This window comes from Oryctolagus cuniculus, chromosome 6 (genome assembly GCF_051225735.1).
Source record: "Oryctolagus cuniculus isolate XC-2025 breed Fujian yellow rabbit chromosome 6, ASM5122573v1, whole genome shotgun sequence".
NCBI lineage: Eukaryota > Metazoa > Chordata > Mammalia > Lagomorpha > Leporidae > Oryctolagus > Oryctolagus cuniculus.
The window spans coordinates 5,255,855-5,280,086 of record NC_142872.1 but is presented as its reverse complement, the minus strand read 5'-3'; the positions used below and the strand labels follow the sequence as shown (position 1 = coordinate 5,280,086).

The 24,232-nt window shown below is 54.9% G+C and overlaps 1 protein-coding gene across 1 annotated transcript in view; it reads left to right on the top strand.

The window, feature by feature from the left end:
- The window catches only part of LOC100354734 (MCC regulator of WNT signaling pathway), a 111,615-nt gene that overhangs the window by 74,613 nt on the left and 12,770 nt on the right, over window positions 1–24,232 (top strand). The window contains exons 13-14 of the mRNA XM_089335833.1: window positions 4,398–4,581; window positions 19,818–20,052. Of these exons, the coding sequence (XP_089191959.1) occupies window positions 4,398–4,581; window positions 19,818–20,052 (419 nt within the window). The remainder of the gene's footprint in view (window positions 1–4,397; window positions 4,582–19,817; window positions 20,053–24,232) is intronic.

The window sequence follows — 24,232 nt, the reverse complement described above, 5'->3', positions numbered from 1 at the left end:
GGATGCTGCTGGCTGGGGGGCTTGTGCTGCCCAGGGGGCCTTTGCCTCCTCTCACTGCTTTCTTGGCCATGACTCTCCTTCATCTCCAGTGTCCCGTGACTAAGCAGTGCTAACTCTCTGAGCCCCACTCCACAGTGCAACGGGGCTGTCTGATGACCTGCCTTGTCCCCCCACCTACACCCACTCCACAGTGGCACAGGGCTGTCTGATGACCTACCTTGTCCACACACACACACACACACACACACTGCACAGTGGAACGGGACTGTCTGATGACCTGCCTTGTCCCCCCACCTACACCCACTCCACAGTGGCACGGGGCTGTCTGATGACCTGCCTTGTCCCCCCCCACACCCACTCCACAGTGCAACGGGGCTGTCTGATGACTTGCCTTGTCCCCCCACCTACACCCACTCCACAGTGCAACGGGGCTGTCTGATGACCTGCCTTGTGCCCCCCCACACCCACTCCACAGTGGAACAGGGCTGTCTGATGACCTGCCTTGTCCCCACACACACCCACTCCACAGTGGCACGGGGCTGTCTGATGACCTGCCTTGTCCCCCCCCACACCCACTCCACAGTGCAACAGGGCTGTCTGATGACCTACCTTATCCACACACACACACACACACACCCACTGCACAGTGGAATGGGACTGTCTGATGACCTGCCTTGTCCCCACACACACACACACTCCACAGTGGAGCAGGGCTGTCTGATGACCTACCTTATCCACACACACACACACACACACACACACTGCACAGTGGAACGGGACTGTCTGATGACCTGCCTTGTCCCCCCACACACACACACTCCACAGTGGAACGGGGCTGTCTGATGACCTACCTTGTCCACACACACAAACACACACACACTCCTCAGTGGAACAGGGCTGTCTGATGACCTGCCTTGCCCCCCCACACCCACTCCACAGTGGAACGGGGCTATCTGATGACCTGCCTTGTCCCCACACATACACACACACACACACACACATATACACCCACTCCACGTGGAACAGGTCTGTCTGATGACCTACCTTGCCCCCCCCCACACACACACATACACACCCACTCCTCAGTGGAACGAGGCTGATGACCCACTTTGTCCCCACACACACACACACACACACACACACTCCACAGTGCAACGGGGCTGTCTGATGACCTGCCTTGTCCCCCCCCACACACACATATACACCCACTCCACGTGGAACAGGTCTGTCTGATGACCTACCTTGTCCCCCCCCCCACACACACACACATACACACCCACTCCTCAGTGGAACAGGGCTGTCTGATGACCCACTTTGTCCCCACACACACACACACACACACACACTCCACAGTGGAACAGGTCTGTCTGATGACCTACCTTGCCCCCCCCCCACACACACATACACACCCACTCCTCAGTGGAACAGGGCTGTCTGATGACCTACCTTGTCCCCACACACACACACACACACAGCCGGATCAAGGCCCTCCCTGTTCCCCTAACCCCACTTCTGTCCCTCAGTTTGAGTGAGTGGAGGGGTGTCTTACCTACAAACAACATAAATGCAGCGGCCTAGGCAGCAGCAGCTGCTGTAGTTTGGCCGGTGATGTGGCTGGGCCCTGCACACTTTAGGAAGATAGCAGCACATACAGTGCTTGAGAGGAAAGAGAGATGGAAGGGAAGAAGCTTGCCCCTCTCGGTGACACGGCCCTACCTCCACTTCCTAACAGTAGCAGCTTGGAAGAGCAAGGACAGGTATACAGGAAGCCAAAGTGGCCAGTAACCCCAGAGCCGAAGGTGGTAGTGACCAGACCCTCTGCCGCAGTGACTTGAGCTTGGTCTCAGGGCCCGCAGCTCTTCAGGGAGCCTGCGTTTTGCTGGGCCCGACCTCACCCCTTCCAGGCACCTTCTGAGTACATGTCTGTCCTCACCAGCTCCCTCGCCTCCCTGGACCCTGGCTTTGCACTGACCCTCACGTGCTCTTCCTCCTCTGGTTTTGACACGCGCAGGACTCTGAAGAAGGAAGTGCTGGGCTGTGGGTGTTAATTTCCTGCTTTCCGTCCAGGGCACCCACCAAGGGAGCAGGCCTTTATTTGTATGGGTGGCCATCTTCTCCTCCTACTCCTGGGTTTTCTCTTTCTTTTTTAGTAGTATTACATTCCCAGCCTCAAAGTGGAAATTCTGCCAGCATTTCCATTAGAAACCTCATTTTTCAGAGCCTTTTAACTGAACCATAAAACTTTACTCCTCCTATGAAACAGATCCTGAAATGATCTTGGCTGCTGTCAGGTTTTTTAAAAATATGTACATTAAGAGAAATGATCAATTAAAGGGAACAATCAATCATCTTTTTTCCAGTTTGTGTCAGAGGGATGTCTTAACCTGTTCCATCCTGAAAGGCTTTTATGAGGCTTGTAGCTACTCAGTGCAGTTCCTTGGTAGGAGCTAAAGGGGCATAAAAGTGCATTGAAGGTATTTGAAATCAGTAATGCAGTGCTTTGCACTTGCCTAGTAATGGGTAGCGTCTGCATATATATTTGTAAGGGGAGCCAGTCAGTGGTGATGTGCCTACCTCAGGACACAATTCAGGTGCTCAGTTGGTGAGAGGTATGGAAGCTGTCCCTCTTGTTGAAGGAAGCCAGACCTGTCAGAAACAGCCAGAGGAGTTCGGTGAGTTCCAGCCTTCAAGACCTGCCCACCCGCTTTCTCCCCCTCTCACCAGGCCGTGGCTGGTCTAATGCAGCCCCCACTAAGCGCCAGGCTCCCATTCTGCCAGCAGCACCCTGGCCTGTTATTCTACTCTAGTGTGCTGTACAGTTGCACAGCCAAGCAAGACCTCACTGGCGACACTGGCCCACAGTATCAGTTACTGTGGCTTCTCTGTTTCTTGTCCACTTCGTAGGCATTCATTATGTTCACTGGAGATGACTGAGGCTGGTGGTTTTCAAACCATGCCTCGGGAAGCCAGAGGAATTTCTTTGGACCCTGGCAGTGGGGTTGAAGGATGGAGAAGTTGAGTGTGTCCCCAAGTATTTCATCTGAAAATATTCCAGAGAGTGTGGATCAGCACTGCAGAGGTGGCAAACCAGTGACTTGTTTGGCCAATGCAATTTTTGTTTTGTTCCAGTAAGACTGTAATTATTTTAGGTGAAAGGCAGATAGGGAAAGAGAGAGAGATCTTCTGTTCCCCACATGGATGCATTGCCCAGGGCTGGGCTGGGCTGTGGGTGCCTGGGACCCAAATACTAATGCTGCATCCCATGGTGCACATTAGCAGGAATCTAGAATGAGAAGTAGAGACAGGACTCAAATCCAGGCACTGTGGTGTGGGATGTGGGTATCCTAACTTCTGTGCCAAATGCCCCAACCAAAACTTATTTTTTTAGAGCAGTTTTCAGTTCATAGCAAAATTGAGAAGGTGCAGACATTTTTTATCTCCCCCCTCCCTGACACATGCACGGCCCCCCCAACAGAGCAGTGCATATTTGTTAAAATTCGTGAGCCTACACTGACATGGGGTTCACCCAGCATACTGAGTCTGTAGTTCATATTGGGGTTCACTCTTGGTTTGGACAAGTGCGTGTTCATGGGCATCCACCATTGTAGCTTCCTCCAGAAGGGTGTGACTGCCCTGAGGGCCCTCTGTGCTTCTCCTGTCCCTCACCACCCCCAGTCCCTGACGCCACCTGTCTCCTGGATGTCTGCATAGTTTGGCATTTTCCAGCACCTTCGAAAACACAAGAAAGTGAACAGGAGTGCCCATGCCGCTGCGTGCTCGTGCCCACCGTGCCCTGACATCCGAGCTCCAGCCCAGTTACAGGCTCCCAGGAGAGCTGAGTTTGCCACCACTACCAAGCTCAGAGAAGGGTCAGGGACAATGTTGATACGTAAAATAGGGAGCATATATATTTTACATATTATATATATGTGCATGTGTATTTGTGTATGTATGCATACATATGAAATAATTTTCATCTGAACTGTTAGTTTTGTCTCACCTACACACAGTTTTAACCAAAGCTATAAACATGTAGAGATTTAGCAACTTCTCTGTGCCCTCATTTATAAGGAAATGCATAGCAGAATGACCAAACAGTGGACTTGGGACTGAGTGGGAGGAGATGTCAGGAGCTGGGGGTGATGAGAAAGTGCTAGCCTAACAAGGCTAAGACCTTGGAGTCCACATTGGCCAGCCCTTCATTTGTCCGTGAGAACAATGGAGCCAGGGCAGAAAGATGTCTTCCTAAACCCAGCTTCTAAAGGCCAGGCCCAGGACACAGGTCTCCTCACTGGCTGGCCGCCTGTCATGAGCAGCCAGCAATTGATCGTGCAAACTCCCCAGGGATGCCCTGTCCAGCCTGCCCTGATTAATGCATTGGCTTCTCTGCAATGCAGGAGACCAGTCAGGGGATGAAAACATTACTCAGATGCTGAAGCGAGCCCACGACTGCCGGAAGACAGCCGAGAACGCCGCCAAGGCCCTGCTCATGAAGCTGGATGGCAGCTGTGGGGGAGCCTTCACTGTGGCTGGCTGCAGCGTGCAGCCCTGGGAGAGCCTGTCCTCCAACAGCCACACCAGGTAACACTGGCCTCTCTGTGCGACACGCGTGTCACCCAGTGGCTCCGAGAAGAGCGGCATGTGCTCCAGGTCTGCGGCCTGCTCCCTTCCAAAAGGAGCCAGAGGCTTGAGTGGGAAAGCAGCTGCCTGTTTGCTGAGGGAGCACAATCCAGAGAGGCGGGCTGAGGGCCCTAGGAAGCCTGCCTGTCCGTATTACGCCCATTCTCCCGTGTGGTTCTCCTTTCTGTCTCTTTATAATTCTTGATTTCTGGGGACAACTGGGGTGAGTCAGGCCCATTTACCCCAGAAGGTCTCTAAGCACCAGAGACACAGCCCGTCCTAGCTCTAGACTCGCCTCCCTCGGCAGCTGTCCTTTGTGAGCTCTTCCCAGTCAAGAACCGCTTCTCTGATCTCTTGTGCCGTGGAGAGTAAAGCCACACACACGCACCAGCTTGGCAGGCGCCTGCTTATGAGCCAGAGGCTGGGTCCCCATCAGTGGATCTAGAGAACTGTTGTGGCTACTTGAAAAAGGTGGGGAGGAGGCAGTGAACACCTTGCCAAGCAGTTTGCTGGAGGCTTGGCTTCTTTCGGATGGAGGCGGCAGTCAGAATGGAGTCTTAGTTATCTTCTCAGTTCTTGCCACTAAAGTCCTAAAACCATGCATGCCTTCCCTTCATGTAGCACTTCTCATTAAACAGGGATGAGTAAACTTTTTGCTGCCAAGGGCCATTTGTATATTTATAGCATCATTCGCAAGCCATACAAATTTACCAACTTAAAAATCAGCCTGCTCCAGCTCTCTGCTGTGGCCAGGGAGTGCAGTGGAGGATGGCCCAAGTCCTTGGGCCCTGCACCCCATGGGAGACCAGGAGAAGCACCTGGCTCCTGCCTTCGGATCAGCGCAGTTCTCCGGCCACAGCACGCCAGCCACGGTGGCCATTGGAGGGTGAACCAACGGCAAAAGGAAGACCTTTCTCTCTGTCTCTCTCACTGTCCATTCTGCCTGTCAAAAAAAAAAAAAAAAAATCAGCCTGCTGTAGACTTACTGAAATGTTTTTTAAAGATTTTATTTATTTGAAAGTCAGAGTTACACAGAAAGAGGAGAGGCAGAGAGAGAGGGAGAGAGGTCCTCCATCCACTGGTTAACTCCCCAGATCGCTGCAACGGCCAGAGCTGGGCCGATCAGCTTACTGAATTTTGAGTCCCGCCTGCAGTTGCCTGGGCAGGGCCAAAGTGAAGGTTTCTCAGGCCTTGTTGTGTCCACGGGCTGGATGGTCCGTGCCACCAGTCTGGAATGTAGCCTATTACAAGTTTCTTATGTGATGACAAGATCATGAGAGGCAGGGAGGGACAACTCAGACCATTTTTCACAGATGAGAAAATCTTGGCTCACAGATATATAGGTGGCTTGTTCAAGGCCCTGTGCCTCTTAAAGACAAACCCGGACTCGAACCCAGTACTTCAACAGCAGGCTACCATTTGGGGCCCCTTAACATTATGGAGCAGGGATTGCTTATAGGTCAGGGGAGCAGAACCACAGGAAGGCAGATAGAATCTCGAGCACCAAAAGCGAAATGCTGATGTCTTCTTGTTGCCCAACAGCAGTTTTGTGTTCCCTTTCTCTTCCCCACTGGCAAGACCCAGCCACCGGCCCCCCTGCATCATCCATTCACATGGACCCCAGGAGAGGGGACGCTGCCAGTACTGTCAGGGTCCAGGCGCCCACAGGTGCCCACTGCACAGAAGCAGTGGTTGTCTTACACAGTGAAACGTGCATTATAACTTGCTTTTTTTTCTTACTGTGGGGAGCAATCTGGACTAGACTGAGTTACTGGAATTAAGACTTATTCTATGCATCTGCTCTCCCACAGTATGGCGCTGGGAGAGAAGTAAACAGCTTTTACACAGCTGCCTCCAGTTCAACCAATAAACTGTAGGACTTGCTCCTGATTGGAGAGCAGCGTACTCGGCGTGTGGGCAGCCGAGTTAGGATTGGCGGAGGAGGACTATAAAGGAGGAGAGAGACGGCATGCACCAGGAACATCTAAGAGGAACATCTAAGGGGAACACCTGTGCAGCCCCCGAGAGAGCCGGCCGGCGGTGTGCCGCTCCCCTGCGGAAGTGGGGAAAGCGGCCAGGGGGAACCGCCCTTCCACGGAGGTGGAAGGGACAGTAGCCAACCCGGGAAGAACCAGCAGCAAACCCGGGGAGGGCCGAGCAGACGAAAGAACAGCGCAGGGTCCTGTGTCGTTCCTCCACGAAGAGGGGGAGCGACATAATGGTGCCGTGACTCGGATATGAAGCCTAGGCAGGGCTTAGTGTCGTTCCCCCACGAAGAGGGGGAGCGACATAATGGTGCCGTGACTCGGATAGGAAACCTGACTCGGATAGGAAACCTAGGACGGATATGAAACTTAGGAGGGAAGAAACGGGAAGAACTGGGAAAATATCGGAGAGAGAGACTAGCAAACAGCCTAGGGAAAAGCCGGACGAAAAAGGTGCCGGAAGAAGCTATTGAAAGCCTAGGCATAGCCTCAGATACGGACTATGGGAGGAAGCTGGGAGAAATCTCTAAGGTCGAAAGCGAAAGTGAAAGCTAGAACAAACAGACTCGGATGCGGACTGTGGGGAGAGGCCAGGAGAAATGAGGGAGGAGTATTGTTGGAGGAAAGCTTGGGGAAACATACCGGGTAGAGAAAAATGTTAGGGAAATTGAAGCCGCGGGGGGCAGGCCGAGGCGGACACGAAAGCCACTTTGGGGTTCTCAAGTTAGCCCGGGAATAGGGGGCGAAAAGTTGAAACCAGAAGCTGAAACGTAAGCCAGATTGGGATCCGTCTGATTAGCCCGGGGAGCAAAGGACGGGAAGCCAAACCGTGGGGCGGAGACGTATGCTGGGTTGAATTCGCCAGGCTAGCCCGGGGAACTTAGATTGAATGCTAGTGGCGGACACGTAAGCTACGCTGTGTGACTCGCGGAGGCTGCCGTGCGCAGAGAGAGCGTGCGGGGCACAAGTAGATAGGGAATGGGGCTGGCGCGAGGCCGTGGTGCAGACGCGAAGGGCGTGGAGACCGCGGAGCGCGCGAAGCCAAGCCGCGCAGATGAGAGAGGCGCGGGCTGAAGCGGCTCAGAGCCGGAAAGCTGCCAAGAAGCAGCCTCGGGGCGGGCGCAGCCGGGAAGCCGCGGGGATAAGAGAAACAGAAGTTTAGAAGTTTCCGTAGTGTAGCGGGTAAAATGAGAGAAATGGGAAGGTTGGCAGACAGAAGTAAAATGGGAGAAATAGGAATGCCCGGAGATAGAGAAATAGAGAAATAGAAAGGCCTCCCCTCAACATGGCAGTGAGAAAGCTTGGATTAGGTCTGCCTGATTAAGTGAGGCGATGAGCACCTGCGGCAGCTAGCAGCTTATGCGCCGCAGGTCACCGAAGACAGGCACGAATTAACATCAGTAAGGCCTCCCCACAATACAACAATTAGGAGGCTTGGATTCGGTCTGCCTGATTAAGGCGGTAAGCACCAGCAAGCAGCTCGACCAGAGTATGAGCTGCAGGTCACCGAAGATAGGCACGAACCAACACTAATAAGTCTCCCCCACAATACGGCAATGAGAAAGCTTGGATTAGGTCTGCCTGATTAAGGCGGTAAGCACCAGCAAGCAGCTCGACCAGAGTATGAGCTGCAGGTCACCGAAGACAGGCACGAATTAACATCAGTAAGGCTTCCCCACAATACAACAATGAGAAGGCTTGGATTCGGTTTGCCTGATTGTTAGGGCTTGTAAGCCCCTGCGGGCAGAGCAGAGCATGCCCTGCAGGGCACCGAATACAGGCACGCATCAGCGCCTAAAAACCTCCTCACAACATGGCGAAGAGAGGACCCGGATTCGGTTTGCCTGATTGATAGGACTTGTAAGAACCTGTGGCAACTCTAGCAAGCAGAGCAGAGTGTGTGCTACGGGGCACCGAAGACAGGCGCGTATCAACGCCAAAAATAAAAAGAAAGGGGGACCTGTGGGGAGCAATCCGGACTAGACTGAGTTACTGGAATTAAGACTTATTCTATGCATCTGCTCTCCCACAATATGGCGCTGGGAGAGAAGTAAACAGCTTTTACACAGCTGCCTCCAGTTCAGCCAATAAACTGTAGGACTTGCTCCTGATTGGAGGAGAGCAGCGTACTCGGCGTGTGGGCAGCCGAGTTAGGATTGGCGGAGGAGGACTATAAAGGAGGAGAGAGACGGCATGCACAAGGAACATCTAAGGGAACATCTGTGCAGCCCCCGAGAGAGCCGGCCGGCGGTGTGCTGCTCCCCTGCGGAAGTGGGGAACGTGGCCAGGGGGAACTGCCCTTCCACGGAGGTGGAAGGGATAGTAGCCAACCCGGGAAGAACCAGCAGCAAACCCGGGGAGGGCCGAGCAGACGAAAGAACAGCGCAGGGTCCTGTGTTGCTCCTCCACGAAGAGGGGGAGCGACACTTACAACCAGATGCTTCTGTTTCAACACAGAAAGCAGACACTCCTGGAAATGACTTTTGTAGATGTGTGTACTCTGTCATGTCTGTCTTGGTCTGGTGTGGACATGTAGATGGCGTGGTGTTGATGACAGTGTCCTGACAGTTACTGAACACAGGAGACACAGGCTCATGCTACACATCACTGCACGCATCTCCTCACTCCCCAGATAATCCTGTTTTTGTAAATGAATCAGATGAATGTGGAATCAGGAGCAGGGACCGTTTTCTCACATCTGCGGTAGAAATCCTGGTTTTGAGAAAAATTAGTGTATAGGGAAGCCTTAATTTGGTTCCATATTCTTAGAGAAATTTAGTTTTCAGTGAGAGTTAAGTATCTCTTATCTGATATGCGTAGGACCAAAAATGTTTCATATTTGGATTTTTTTTTATTTTGGAGTATTTGCACTTGCAAAATGAAAGGTCTTGTGGATGCAACTCAAGTATACAGAAGAAATTGTTTCATGTATACCTTGTACACAGCCTGAAAGTAGTGTTATGTAATCTTTTTAACAACTTTGTGCATGAAGCAAAGTTTGTATACATTGAACTGCCAGAGGTCAGGTGTAGATTTTCACTGGTGGCATCATGTTGGTGTTAAAGATTTTGGTTTTTGGAGTGTTTGGGGTTCAGGATACCCCACTGGTGCTGTCTCCCACGGGTTGTGATAACTCAGAACACAAGGACTGTTTTCAAGGATGACCTTGCGAAGGAACACCTTGGAGCTACTCGGTCTCAAGTGGGCCTTCCATCGAAGCGCAGAGGCTCTTCACTGATTTCACCCAGTCCCTCACCTCACCCTCCTGATAAGAGCAGGTCCAGGGAACCCACACAGGTCGGGCCTGTGGCCCGCGGCCCTCCACATCCACGGGCCTTTTACAGTTACAGCAAGGCCCTGACCCCCTTAAAGTCACTTAACTTGCTTTAAAAATCTTGCCATTTCTGGTTCCCTTTGTCAACTCCACGAAAAAAAAAAAGACAGGAAAAGCCACTTTCTGAGCAGGAGCTTTCGGTGGCCCAGGAAGTGCTCTTTCCTGCCCCCCCCCCCCACAGCGGACACAGGGGACTCTCAGGAGGACGTCAGTCAGCTGTTCCCCAAGGTCTCGGGCAGCTCCCGATGGTGAGAGAGGAGCAGCAGAGGGTATTTAACCGTCAAGGGGCTGTCAACGACCCAGCCTTCCACTGACACTGTTGCTGTTAGCAGGAGCCCACACACATTGCTGCTTCATTTGTAAAAACCATGGCCTTGGCTTCCTTGGAAAGCATTGTGTTGATTGCCTGGGTTGTGATCAGCATGGCAGGACAAAGATGTGAAGGGACTCCGTTGTGAGCCAGTGGAAATAGGAATTATTTTGGGGTGTTTTTTGAAAGATTATTTATTTCAAAGGCAGAGTGTCTTTATGGGAGAGAGGAGACAGAATTCTTCCATCTGCTGGTTCCCTCCCTAACTACAACATCTAGGGCTGGGTAAGCCAAAGCCAGGAGCCTTGAACTTCATCTAGGTCTCCTACGTGGGTGGCAGGAACCCAGGTACTCAGGCCGTGAGACACTGCCTCCCAGGAACACTAGCAGGAAGCTGGATTGTACGTGCCAAGTGGCCCAGACTGGGAATGCCATGCCTGTGTAGGATACAGGTGTTTCAAGTGGTAGCTTTACCTGCTGTGCCACAATACCTGTCCCAAATCAGAAATCCAAACCCACCTTTGGGTCAGACATCGTGATCCAGCTCCTTTGGTAGAAACTCGTCATTGATCTAAATCCACAGGAGGCCGTGCATCCCAGACAAACTAAGCCGTGGCAAGTATGCTGTCATGAAGGTGGAATTGAGTCGTTTTATCTCCTATCAGGTGGAGAGTCAGGTGAGAACAGAGCTTGCTGCCCTGCTGTGAACTTCTGGGTATCCCAGATGCCTCCCGGCTGGCCATTCACACTGGGGCGTAATCCTCAAATTGGAATGGAGGGTGAAGGGTGGGAGAGCTCCAGAGAGGCCCAGCCCACGCCCTGTGGGCCAGTCTAGAATAGGGTATTTTCCACAGTGCAGTAAGAAGGCTTGAGCAGTAGAATCATGTCCATTGAAGGGGTCAGTGGGTTAGAGCAGCAACCAAGTTAGGACAGGTCTGTACCAGCACCATCAGCAGGCATCGTCTTACTGAAAACTGTGTTCTTCCCCATCCACATGTCAGGAGCTTATTGGTTTTAGAATTTATCACTACTAACACCCAGCCCAGCTGTTCCTCAGTAGGGCAGCAAGGCAACCAGGCCTCCTGCCACATGTCCTTGTCACTTGCCTTCCAGGTGCTCCAAGAATACATGGAGACAAGAAATAATTTTTTTAATATTTATTTATTTATGAAAGAGTTACAGAGAGAGGTAGAGACACAGAAAGTGGTCTTCCATATGCTGGTTCATTCCCCGGATGGCTGCAAGGGCCAGAGCTGTGCGGATCCGAAGCCAGGAGCCAGGAGATTCTTCCGGGTCTTCCACATGGGTGCAGGGGCCAAGGACCTGGGCCATCCTCTACTGCTTTCCCAGGCCATAGCAGAGAGTTGGATCAGAAGAGGAGCAGCCGGGACTAGAACCAGCACCCATATGGGATGCTGGTGCTTCAGGCCAGGGCTTTAACCCACTGCACCACAGCGCCGGCTCCAATAAATACTTTCTATGCTTTTGTTTCTTTAAGATTCCAGAAGAATTGTATGTTCATTGTAAAACTGAGTGGTTAAAACCTGTACTGACAAAATGTCTAGTTCTCAAAGTGGAAGGTTTCCACGTGAAGACTCACTGGACAGACACTGGGAGTTGTCTGGGTTACTCTGTTTTTATTAGTGAAGACCCTTGGGGATGGGACCGGTGTTGTAGTGCAGCAGGTTAAGCCACCGCTCACGCTGCCAGCATCTCACATCAGAGTGCTGGTCTGAGTCCCAGCCACTCTGCTTCCAATCCAGCTTCCTGGTAATGTGCCTGGGAAGGCAGCAGATGATGGCCCAGTACTCTCTCCTTGTCCCATCTCTCTGTTGTTCTGCCTACCAAATAAATAAATAAACCTTAAAAATACAGACCCCTGGGGATGGGCAATTTTGCACAGCACTTAAGCTGTCCACGTCTCATGTCAAAGTGACTGGGTTCAGGTCTGCTGTAAAATTCCAGCTTCCTGTTTGCTTCCTTGGGGAGGCAATAGGTACATGCGCCACCCACACGGGAGACCCTGATTCAGTTCATGGCTCTGGCTTCAGCTCAGGCCTGCCCCCAGCTGTTTGGGCATTTGGGGACTAAACCAATATATGAGAGATCTGTCTTTGTCTATTTCTCTACTTTTCTACTTTTCTTTACTTTAGATACCTAAAATAAATGAGTTAAAAACAAACCCAAACAAACAAACAAAAAAAAAAAACTTGGCTGCTGAGGACAAAAGCGTACTGGCAGGCTCCTCACTGGAGGGATACCAGGTTGACACAGAACCACCACATCCCGGGCTGACAGCAGAGCACAGAGGCCTGGGACAAACCGGCACCAGCAGAACACGTCAACATCACGGCCATCCCAGGCTCCACAGGCAGCCTTCCCCACAACCAGCACACAACACCTGCGTGTGGTCGCGAGGCCGGCTGGTTTCACAAGTTAGAAAAGCCAGGACAATCTCTTCTCAGCCTGTTGGCTAAGGTCAAGCTTTCAGAATCCTAGGGCAGGACCACTCGTCCACCTGGGCCCAGGTACCTACCCCAGTGGCCGTGGCAGTCCCCACAGGGGCCACGTGGGTGAAGACGAAAGGGATAGGTCCTAGCAGAAGAGCTTGGGAGGCAGGTACCTGGCTGACCAACAATATTGGGGGCTGGTGCTGTGGCATAGTAGGTTAAGCCTCTGCCTGTGCCACCAGCATCCCATATGGGCACCAGTTCGTGTCCCAACTACTCCACTTCTGGTCCAGCTCTCTGCTTATGGCCTGGGAAAGCAGTATTGGATAGTCCAAGTGATTGGGCCCCTGCACCCCCAGGGGAGACCTGGAAGAAGCTCCTAGCTCTGGATCGGCTCAGCTCTGGCCATTGCAGCCATTTGGAGAGTGAATCTGCTGATGGGAGATCTCTCTGTCTCTCTCTTTACTACTCTCTGTAACTCTGCCTCTCAAGTAAATCAATAAATCTTTAAAAAAAAAAAAAAAAACATAATATTGATAAAAATGTGACTACATGTAAATTTTTCTTTTGACATTATTTTATTTATTGAGAGTTACAGAGAGGGGTGGAGACAGAGAGAGGGCTCTTCCATCCTCTGGTTCACTCCCCACATGGCCGCAACGGCCAGAGTGGAGCTTCCAGGAGCTTCTTCCACATCTCCCACGCAGATACAAGGGCCCGAGGACTTGGACCATTCTTTCCCAGGTACATTATCAGGGAGCTGGATGGGAAGTGGGGCAGCCGGGACTCGAACCTCTTCCCATATGGGTGCTGACACTACAGGCCGGGGCTTTAACCCACTGTGCCACAGCACCAGCCCTGAGTACACGTAGTTTTTAACGTAGTACGTATCCAATTATATGGACTCTGTAAATGTATTTTCTCCTTAGCATTCTATTCTTCTGTTTATTTTAGAGGTAGACTGAGGCAGAGACAAAGAGAAAGGGTTTTTATCCACTGGTTCACTCCCAAAAGGCCCACAATAGCGGGGTTTGGGCCAATCCGAAGCCAGGAGCTTCTTCCAGGTCTCCCATATAGGTGCAGGCCCAAGCACCTGGGCCATCTTCTGCTGCTTTCCCAGGCCGTAGCAGAGAGCTGGATCGGAAGAGGGGTAGCTAGGACTCAAACTGGTGCCCATATTGGATGCCAGTGCCACAGGTGGAGGCTTGGCCCGCTAGCCATAGCACCAACCCCCTCTACATATCTTCCCATATGTGTCATTATCTTCAGTAGTCGCGTGGTCTTCCATTGGATGGCAATAGCATTGTGTATTTAAACAATTTCCTGTTCTTGGACAGTTATGTCTGGTTTTCCTCTCAAATTGTTGCTGCAGCCACCTCCTGTCCTTAGGCCTGCTCCTCTTGTGCAGGGTCTGTGGGCCAAGCCTACGAAGTAGAGTCGGCTGACTCAGGAGTGACTAGCAGTGTGAAATAGGCCTCCATGCTTCACGGGTTTACTCTCCTGCAGCCAGCGTGCAGGAGGCCTCTGCTGTTCCTGGCTTCCGCCGTCGTTCGCTCCGGCCGTCCTGGCTGGCAGGCCTAGCTGGTTTGTTACTTCATGGTTTGCTATCAGTAACCACATCAGAGATGCCTAGTTTCCAACACCATCATCATGGCACCTTTAAACGTGGCTGCATGACTAGAATTTATCTTCTAAATATCTGTGGTTCTGATTTTGATTCTTAGGAGCTTTCTGGAACATGCAGATTTTGAGGACTTATCTGGCAGTCAGTTTTTCCATATTTGGTTAGATGGTTACAGACCATTTGTTAAAATAATTTATCCTCATCTCGTTTAATCTGGAGAAGTCAGATAACATTCAAAAGCATACAAACCTAAGAGGTTTGGAGCTTAGTATTTTTAATATGGGTATCCCACGGGGGATACTCACAGCACAAGACTCAGACAGAGGCAGTGGGCAGGCAGGGCCCAGCCTTGTGCTTGGAGGAGCAGTGTCAGTGCCACATGCCATTTGGCCCAACTCCCTCCTGCACGTGAACTTCAGATGCAACACACAACAGCCGCCCAGCCCACGGCACCTTCCTTCCCAAGTGAAGGAAATCCGATCTCAACTCAGGCCAGGAGAGATGTTGATAAAAGCATTGAGAAAACTCCATCTCATTTTTGAGGCCCAAGAAATGAAATGTCCTTGTAGCTTCCTGCTGAGGCAAGCTGAGGAATCTGAAGAAAAAAATAGTTTTTCCTAGCAGGGGCAGGGTTGGGTATTGCTTGAAGACGGAGATGGGACCTGAGGGGAGGGACAGAAGAGAGGTCTGGCACCGTGGCTGCTTTGAACAGCACGTCCCACGGTGGGCAGGGCAGGCAGAGGGCCCTGGCCCTGGGCTGAAGGCCCGCTGTGTGTGCCGTGTCATGCAGGAGGATGGGCAGAGAGAAAGTAGTTAGGCCAGCACAGTGCGGGTGGGCTATCAGAGTCTTACTAAAGGACACTGCTGGTCCATCCCAGCCTCAGGAACGAGAGCCCAACTGCAGCACGTGGGACTGGGCCGGGATGGGCTGGGCCTTGTCGCTCTGCCGCCTCCCCCCACATCGGCTCACGGAACAGCCTCCCGTGGTAGAGACAGGAACGGCAGCCCGCACACAGCTGTGCCCGTGTCGGCTGGGCTCGTCCCACTCGGAGCTGGGAGAGTTAATGGATGACGTTACCCTGACCTGGCAACCAGCACCAGCCCTCAGAGGCCACCGCACCTCCGCGCGAGGGAGGCAGGGGGAAGGCCACCGCTGCCCCTCCTGCTGCTGTCAGTGGTACGCTGTGGTGAGATGTGCCGGCATCCGGCAGAGTGGTAATTAACCTCGCCTGATGCACTCCCTGCTGTGTCCTGGGGGTGGAGGGGCGCTCGGGTGGCCAGGCTGTGGTATTGGCCTTGACATTAAACTTTCCTCTGCTAAAAGCATTTCAGAGCCTCGAGGTTCCAACAGGGCAGGATCTGTGCACTGACTCCTTTGTTCTTCCTGGTTTTTTCCTTTATGAAAACTGTGCTCATAGCAAAGGGAGTGGCGAGAAAAAGCCTTCCCTGCATGCCAGGGTGGCCTCCAGGCCCCGGAGGGTGACAGAGCCTGGCAGTCCCTGGCCGCTCGTGCTTGCAGTCTCCTGGACACTTCTTTCTGGCAGCTCTCAGGATAGCCTGTGGCTGGCTGATGCCCTTCAGGGATGTCCTGAGAAGGCCGTGTCCGCTCCTCCCCCAGAGCAGGTCCAGAGCGGGCGGGGCAGCAGGAGCAGCTGGTGCTGCCTGCCTCAAGTCCCGGCGTCCTTTCCAGCTTGTATTCTTGTTGACCGTAGCAGGACAGGGTGGGTAATTCACTCCCGGCGGTTAACAGAGGCAGGGCCTCTGCTCGGGTCTGGGGGGACATCGGGGCCTGCTCAGAATCACTGGAAAATGGGCAAGCGTGCTGCTGCCTCGCAGGGTCCTGGAGCACCCACTTGTGCTGGCAGGTAGACCGGAGCCCCTCTCACCTGCACCGTGACAGGATCCCCCGGAAGAAGTGTTAACACACAGACTGCCTCTCCCCTCTGGAGTTCCTGATCTGGGTCAGGGCCTGGGGTGTGCATCCTAACAAGCTCCTGGGTGATGCTGACGTGGCCAGCCCAGCACCCCTCTGTGAGAACTGCGGTGGGAGTCTGCCACCCGGGATCACTGCAGTTCCTGCAGAAGCACCGGCAACTCCGGCTGGGTTCACGTCCCCATTTTAAAGTCAGGAAAGGGTGCTTAATGTGTAGCGTTGCCTTTCTGAAACAGTAGTCTGCAGAAAACAGAGTGTTACAGGAGGCAAGCACTTGCATGGTGGCTATTCTCTGTATTACCGTGTATTGTGAAACTTCAAGATGATTTCTGATGAGGAAAGACAGTTTGTAAGTTAGCCTTGGACCCAAGTCCCAGCTGCCTAGGAAGGAGGTGTTCCCAGAGCCTCCCCCTACACTGCCCCAGTGCCTGGCCGTCTCAGCACACACCACAGGGCCCCATGGAGCACTCTGCAAACAGTGCCACTGCTCGAGTTTTCTCTGGGTTTGTTGCTCGTTCCTCTGGGGTCATGAGACATCTGTCCTACAGTGCCGGTGTTGACTATAGGTGAGCTGCCGAGTCCTACCCAAGGGGTGTCTACTGGCCTGCATGAGCTGTTTGCAGGCTGGGCTTCCTTAGATCCGGAGAAGGAGCCTCTGCTTCTCCCTTGGGTGAATCCCTGTCGTCTGGCAGCTGCTGGCAGACCCAGCTGTAGTGCCAGGGCCCCGGGTCCTCGGCTGTGCGCGCTGTTCTCCCCGTCCTGCTCCGTCATGCTCTCGTTTCGCTGTGGAGGGTCCTGAGGTGTCGGGTCTGAATAGTGCACCTGCTTCTCCCTTCTCAGCCCCAGAAAGCAACATGGGTGACACTGTTTCTGTCCCACTCCAGGCTTCCCCCAGCTCCTCCTGGGGCGGTCACAGCCCTCCCAAGGGCTTTCCCCACTGTCGCCCTGGCTTTCTGGCATCTCAGCTTAGTGGCCAGAGGGGTCCTGTTACACGGAAGGTGGAACACTTTGTTCCCCTCTGCAAACTCCTGTGGCTTCCATTCCCTCCATGACCTAGCTCTCTGCCCCCTCTCCAGCCAGTCTCATTCTTGCTGGCCTGCTCGCTGCCTCAGGGCCTTTGCAGGTGCTGGGCCCGCTGGCTGGATCTCTCTTCCTCTAGATATCCACGTGGCTCCCTGTCTGACCTCTTGTAGGTCTACCCAGATGTGAGCACCGGGCAGCCCTTCCCTGCAGATTTATTTCAATAATAAGCCCCTCCCCAGGCCTCTGCTGGGACTTGTCCCCTCCTGAGACACCTGTCTGTCGCTTGCTGTCCCCCCTGCTAGAATATGAGTCCGTGAGGGCTAGGGTTTTTACAGGACCTACAAGAGTCACCATGGTGGCTGTGCAGTATTTGTTGAATTAATGAAAAACAGCTGTGTTTATTGACCGCTTTCCGTGTGCTGGTCACTGCTGTAAACACTGCCCATTTTTCCTCACTCACTCCTTAATGCAGTGTTAGGAAACATCTATATCAACTACATTTTACAGTTAAGGAAATCTACAAAGAGTGTAAGGTACTTGGCAGAGGTGACGGCAGCACTTGGGCTTGGGGGCTCTGCAGGGAGACGGGACCAGTGGGAGATGCAGGATCTACCTGAGGATGTGTCTTTCTGTTCCCGTGTCTGCTTCGGGGTGTCTGTGTGTATTGTTCTGTCTGTGTATCTCTCCATGGAGATACCTGCTTCTGCATGGACACCTGTGTCTGCACACACACTCGCACTCAGAGCTGTCTAAGGAACTGGCTCGTTTGATTATGGAGCTGGTGACTCCTCGAGCCTGCAGGTCAGGCTGGAGCCCCAGGAAGAGTTGATTTGCAGTCTTGAGCTGCAGGGCTGTGTGCAGGCGGAACTCTCCTCCACGGGGGACCTCACTCTGCTCTTAAGGCATCCAGCTGATGGGATGAGGCCTGCCCACGCCATGGACACTGATCTTGACTCACAATCTCCTGATTAAATGTTAAGCACATGTAAAAACCCTCAGGGCAGTGTCTGACCAAACACCAAGGGAGGGGCACCATGGCCTTGCGCAGCTGACTTAATTCCACATCACAGTCCCAGGAGGGTGTTGAGCTTCGGGTTAACTTCCGGTCTGTCCTGATGGGGTGGCGGGAGTGAGGGCAGCCCCAGAGAGGGTCTGGCATTTCCTGTTCTAGAAGTTGTTCTCTGGCATAAAGACCACCCCAGTCCTGCGGTGCTGTCTTCTCCCGTGAACGCCAGCTAAGCAGAGGGGCTCCGCCCCTGTCACTTCTCTCCCTAAACCTGTTCTTGCCAAGAGTACAGTTGCCCTTGGTGTCTAGGATATGGGACGCCCTCTGCTGGGCCAGGGTCCTGGGCCTGTCACCTCTCTTCCTGGATCAGGTGAGGAGGGCAGACCGCTCCTTGCTCCTGGCTCCCTGGGTTTTAGGAAAGAAACAGGACCGTGGGATGTGAAGGCCACAACCTGAGTCTCGTTGCACCACCTTCTTGACGAGCTGCTTAGGGGCTATGAGCCTCAGTTTCCACATCTGTAACAACAGAGATAATGAAACCGACCTGGCCTGTTCTGAGGAGAATTCAGGCCCCTGCTCGTGCTGCTGTCTTTGCAAAACCAGTTCCATGGGGTGTGAGCCAAGCACAGACAGGCCGCGTGGGGTAAACACAGCTCCTGAAACTGAGGTTCCTCCCAGACTGAGCTGGAGGGAGGGGCCTCGTCTGGATGGCAGGGGCAGCCCGTCTGCCGCTGGCACTGACCAGGACCTTCTGGGGTGCCCGGGGTGTTCTGCCTTTCATGGTGGGTTGCCTCCCCAGGAGCTCGTAGGGCCTGGGGCTCACCAGCATGCGTCTCGGGTCTGACAGCCTCCACCCAGCCGCAAGGCAAAGGCTCCCACAGGCCACCGTGGCCAGCCTGAGTCCCTGCTGGTCGTGAGGCCCAGGACCCACTCTCAAGGCTGTTGCTATTGTGTTACACCCACCTGTGTCTTCCCTGCTACGAGATGCAAGCAGCACACGTCACCTCACACCCACTCCTGCCACCGTTGGGGACGTTGGCACACATGGGTGTGTGCACGTGTGTCCATGTGCATGGCCACGGACCATACTGTAGGCATTTCTTCAACTTCTTAGTTCCCTTATCATGTCCTTTTGCAAAGTCCTGTCCATGTAGTCACCTGTTTTTACTTATACACACTGTATTTGCATCCTGTTTCCTCGTGTAAATACACCCACCACCGTCACAGCCGTCGTGGTGAAAAGCTTTGCCTCCTTTGATACGCGTGGTTGTTTGCTGCGTTGTGTTTTAGCCTCGTCCTCAACCTCGCCGTGCACCTGGCACTTGCTTAGACGTTCGTCTTTGGCTTCTACACCATTGTGTGCAACAGTGTGAATGTTTCTCTTATTCTTTAAAAGCTGGCGTCAGCCCCCCAGGCCTTGAAGGAGGCTCTTTGGGCCCAGCGTAAGCCGTGCTGGGGAAGGGCTGTGGGGGAGAGCCGGGAGTGGGGTTCTGTCGGGGCGACTCGGACACGCGTGGCGTTTCTCCCCTCAGCACAACCAGCTCCACGGCCAGCAGCTGCGACACAGAGTTCACCAAGGAGGACGAGCAGAGGCTGAAGGACTACATCCAGCAGCTCAGGAACGACCGGGCCGCCGTCAAGCTGACCATGCTGGAGCTGGAGAGCATCCACATCGACCCGCTCAGCTGCGACGTGAAGCCGCGCGGGGACAGCCAGAGGCTGGACCTGGAGAACGCGGTGCTCATGCAGGAGCTCATGGCCATGAAGGTATGCAGTGGGGGTCCCCCGCGGCTCTCACCCCACAGGCCTGCGACCTCTGAACATGAAGCTGTGCCGTGGGGGGTCCCTGCCCCCGCCCCCCGGCTCTCACCCCACAGGCCTGCGACCTCAGAACATGAAGCTGTGCCGTGGGGTCCCCGCCCCCCGCCCCCAGCTCTCACCCCACAGGTCTGAGTGAAGCTGTGCCGTGGGGGGGTCCCTGCCCCCCGCCCCCCGGCTCTCACCCCACAGGTCTGAGTGAAGCTGTGCCGTGGGGGGGGTCCCTGCCCCCGCCCCCCGGCTCTCACCCCACAGGTCTGAGTGAAGCTGTGCCGTGGGGGGGGTCCCTGCCCCCCGGCTCTCACCCCACAGGTCTGAGTGAAGCTGTGCCGTGGGGGGGGTCCCTGCCCCCCGGCTCTCACCCCACAGGTCTGCGACCTCTGAACATGAAGCTGTGCCGTGGGGTCCCCGCCCCCCGCCCCCGGCTCTCACCCCACAGGTCTGAGTGAAGCTGTGCTGTGGGGGGGGTCCCTGCCCCCGCCCCCCGGCTCTCACCCCACAGGTCTGAGTGAAGCTGTGCCGTGGGGGGGTCCCTGCCCCCGCCCCCCGGCTCTCACCCCACAGGTCTGAGTGGAGCTGTGCCGTGGGGGGGGTCCCTGCCCCCGCCCCCCGGCTCTCACCCCACAGGTCTGAGTGAAGCTGTGCCATGGGGGGGTCCCCGCCCCCCGCCCCCGGCTCTCACCCCACAGGTCTGCGACCTCGGAAGGCATGTCCGGCACATACCTGCGGCAGAGCCACTGCCTCCCTCTCGGGCGGGTACTGCTTCGCTCTGTCTGGGGCCCCTGAGGCAGATGATCCTGGAGAGGTGAACTGAATTCTAGGGGTGCCCCTGGGGCCCAGCCCCACCCTGAAACACCTCAGTCGCCAAGAGAACCAGATCAGACATCCGCAGGGTGCACTCCACAGTTGTCTACGGTGCCCTCGATCCCAGGAGTGCCTGCAGGCTCCTGGGGCTGCTGATGCTGGTGGTGTCTGGAGGCGGGGACACAGGCACGGCCAGTCCAGTGCTGGGTCTGCCCAGACCACTGTGCCCTCCTGGGAAGGCCGGCAGTGCTGTTCTGGCCGTTTCCCGACAGGATCTGTGCTGTGCGTGCCCTGGCTGGGCTGTGTGCCAGCGTCTAGAGTGGGAGCAACGTCCTGAAAGCCGGTGCCCTCACTGGGAGGCTGGGCCGTCTGAGCGGGACTGACACTGGGAGAGAGGGGGCTGGGCCGTCTGAGCGGGACTGACACTGGGAGAGAGGGGGCTGGGCCGTCTCATAGGACTTACACTGGGAGGCTGGGCTGTCTGAGCGGGACGGACACTGGGAGGGAAGGGCTGGGCCGTCTCAGGATGTACACTCGGAGGGGGCTGGGCCTTCTCAGAGGACTACACTGGGAGGGAGGGGCTGGGCCGTCTCAGAGGACTACACTGGGAGGGAGGGAGCTGGGCCTTCTCAGAGGACTACACTCGGAGGGGGCTGGGCCGTCTCAGAGGATTACACTGGGAGGCTGGGCCGACTCAGCGGGACCTACACTGGGAGGCTGGGCCGACTCAGCAGGGCCTACACTGCGTGTTTCTGGCCAGGGTTGCCAGGTTCCAGCCTTCACCTGCTGCCTGCTCCCACGCAGTGAAGGCTGGCTGATACTTGTCCCTGGTTCCTGACACAGAGCGTCAAAACCCACATGAGCGTGCCCCCTGCCCAGCTGATGAGGTGAGTCAGGTGGACCCCCTTGGAACACCTGCATGAGGTTGATCACCTGCAGGATCACACACGCCGGGAGAGGGCCAGCACGCTGGAGGTTGAGTTCTATCTTGTGGTCAGTGATTTAGTCCATCATGCCTGTGTAATGGAACCCCAAGAGAAATCCAGGTCCCCAAAGCTCAGGTAAACTTCCAGTCGGGTGACACACCCTGGCTTCTTGGGGTCTGCACCGGAACCCTCAGACTTTGCCGTGTAGACTAAAACTGTAACCCTAAGTGCGCTGACTCCTTGGTTCTGCACGTTGTTCTGGCTGACGGTGGGTCCTGGGCAGTTCGAGGGAATCCCCAGTTTTGTAGGCAGTCGGTCAGAAGTGTGGGTGTCCGTGGCAGCTTATGAAGTGAGGATTTCGCCCTCAGCCTGTGGGGCCCGCACTGCGACAGGCCCTTGGTGTCGGAATCGTCCTGCAGCGTCTCCATGTGGGCTGGGAACAGGGTAACAGCCGGCCAGCAGCCTGCTACTGTGCCACTCCACAGTGGGGGCCTGCTCGGGCTGCACAGGGCTCAGCTGCAGGCCCTGGGGATGGGGGGAGAGAGGCTGGCAGCTGTGCCTCCAGGCCTGCTCTCCAGACTCCACTGTGCCACGAGCCAAGCCTGGCTTATGCAGCCTTGGACGGACGCTGCCATGTCCCTGCCCCAGGCACCAGCTGCAAGAGTAGCTCTTGGATAGAAGCCACAGCTGGCTCAGGGTCTGGACAGGTGTAGCAGGCCCGAGTGGGTCTGAGGGTCTGGACAGGTGTAGCAGGCCCGAGTGGGTCTGAGGGTCTGGACAGGTGTAGCAGGCCCGAGTGGGTCTCAGGGTCTGGGCAGGTGTGGCAGGCCCGGGTGGGTCTCAGGGTCTGGGAAGGTGTGACAGGCCCGAGTGGGTCTGAGGGTCTGGGCAGGTGTGGCAGGCCCGAGTGGGTCTCAGGGTCTGGACAGGTGTAGCAGGCCCGAGTGGGTCTCAGGGTCTGGGCAGGTGTGGCAGGCCCGAGTGGGTCTCAGGGTCTGGGCAGGTGTGGCAGGCCCGGGTGGGTCTCAGGGTCTGGGCAGGTGTGGCAGGCCCGAGTGGGTCTCAGGGTCTGGGCAGGTGTAGCAGGCCTGAGTGGGTCTGAGGGTCTGGGCAGGTGTGGCAGGCCCGAGTGGGTCTCATTTCTGGACAGGTGTGGCAAGCCCGAGTGGGTCTCAGGGTCTGGGCAGGTGTGGCAGGCCCGAGTGGGTCTCATTTCTGGACAGGTGTAGCAGGCCCGAGTGGGTCTCAGCAGTGCTGAGTTCGTAACTCATAACCCGATTCTGACCTGCGGAGATCAGCTCTGCCCTCTGTGGTGACGCCACTTCTGGAGCTAGTGTCCCTGCCCTCGGTGGCTGCTGCAGCGGGAAGCCCAGGCAGCAGGGACAGATGTGGGAGTGCCCCACCCCGCCTCCGCGCACCCACGCCGGCCGGCGCACTTCTTTCTCGGAAGGGTCCTTGGCGTGCCTGGCTGTGTCCTCTCCCTGCCCACGAGCCGGCTGTGACTTTTCCCCAGTTGTGAGCCCGCTCTGTGGACCCTTGCACTCTAGCATGAACCAGGGAGCTGCCCTGCCATTACGTATTCCAGGCGATATGTTTCCTTTGGCCAGAGACGAATGATTTTCTTCTGAATCCTGGCCAATGTGTGCTATTACTCGGTGTTAATCAAATCCAGTGATATTCTGGCCAAGAAAGGCATTTTTTTTTTATCGAATAAGGGCAATAATATTCCATTTACCACTTGAAAATAAATGATGCCGTCATCTTAGAAGAGCGAGCAGAAATCATGAAAAGCTGGGAGGGAGGCAGTCTGAGTGTCTCCTGGCCCAGGCGCGGCTGTTGCAGGCATTCTGGCTGTGCGCAGCCTGTGAGCTCCTTGCAGGGTCAGGGTCCCGTCAGGGCCACCTTGTCCCCAGGGTGTGAGGATGTGTGTTCACCCACACCGGACCTGAGACCGGTTGTGCTGACATAGCCCTTTTGTTCTAGGGTGTAAGTGCTGGCTCCTTGTATGGGCTCTTTCTAGAGGTTCTACGAGGTTCTTCTTTAAGTCCACTCTTCTTTTCTAAATGCCCTATCCTTTTTTAAAAAAAATTATTTATTTGAATGAGTTACAGAGAGAAGTGGAAACAGAGAAAAAGAGAGATCTTCCATTGGCTGGTTCACTCCCCGCAAATGACCACAATGGGCGGAGCCAGAAGCTTCTTCCAGGTCTCCCAGATGTGTGCAGGGGCCCAAGGATCTGGGCCATCTTCCACTGCTTTCCCAGGCGCATTAGCAGGGAGCTGAATTGGAAGTAGAGCAGCTGGGACTCAAACCGGCTCTTATATAGCATGCTGGCCCTGCAGGCTGGGGCTTTAACCCACTGTGCCACAGCACCAGCCTGTCCTATCTGTCCTATCTTC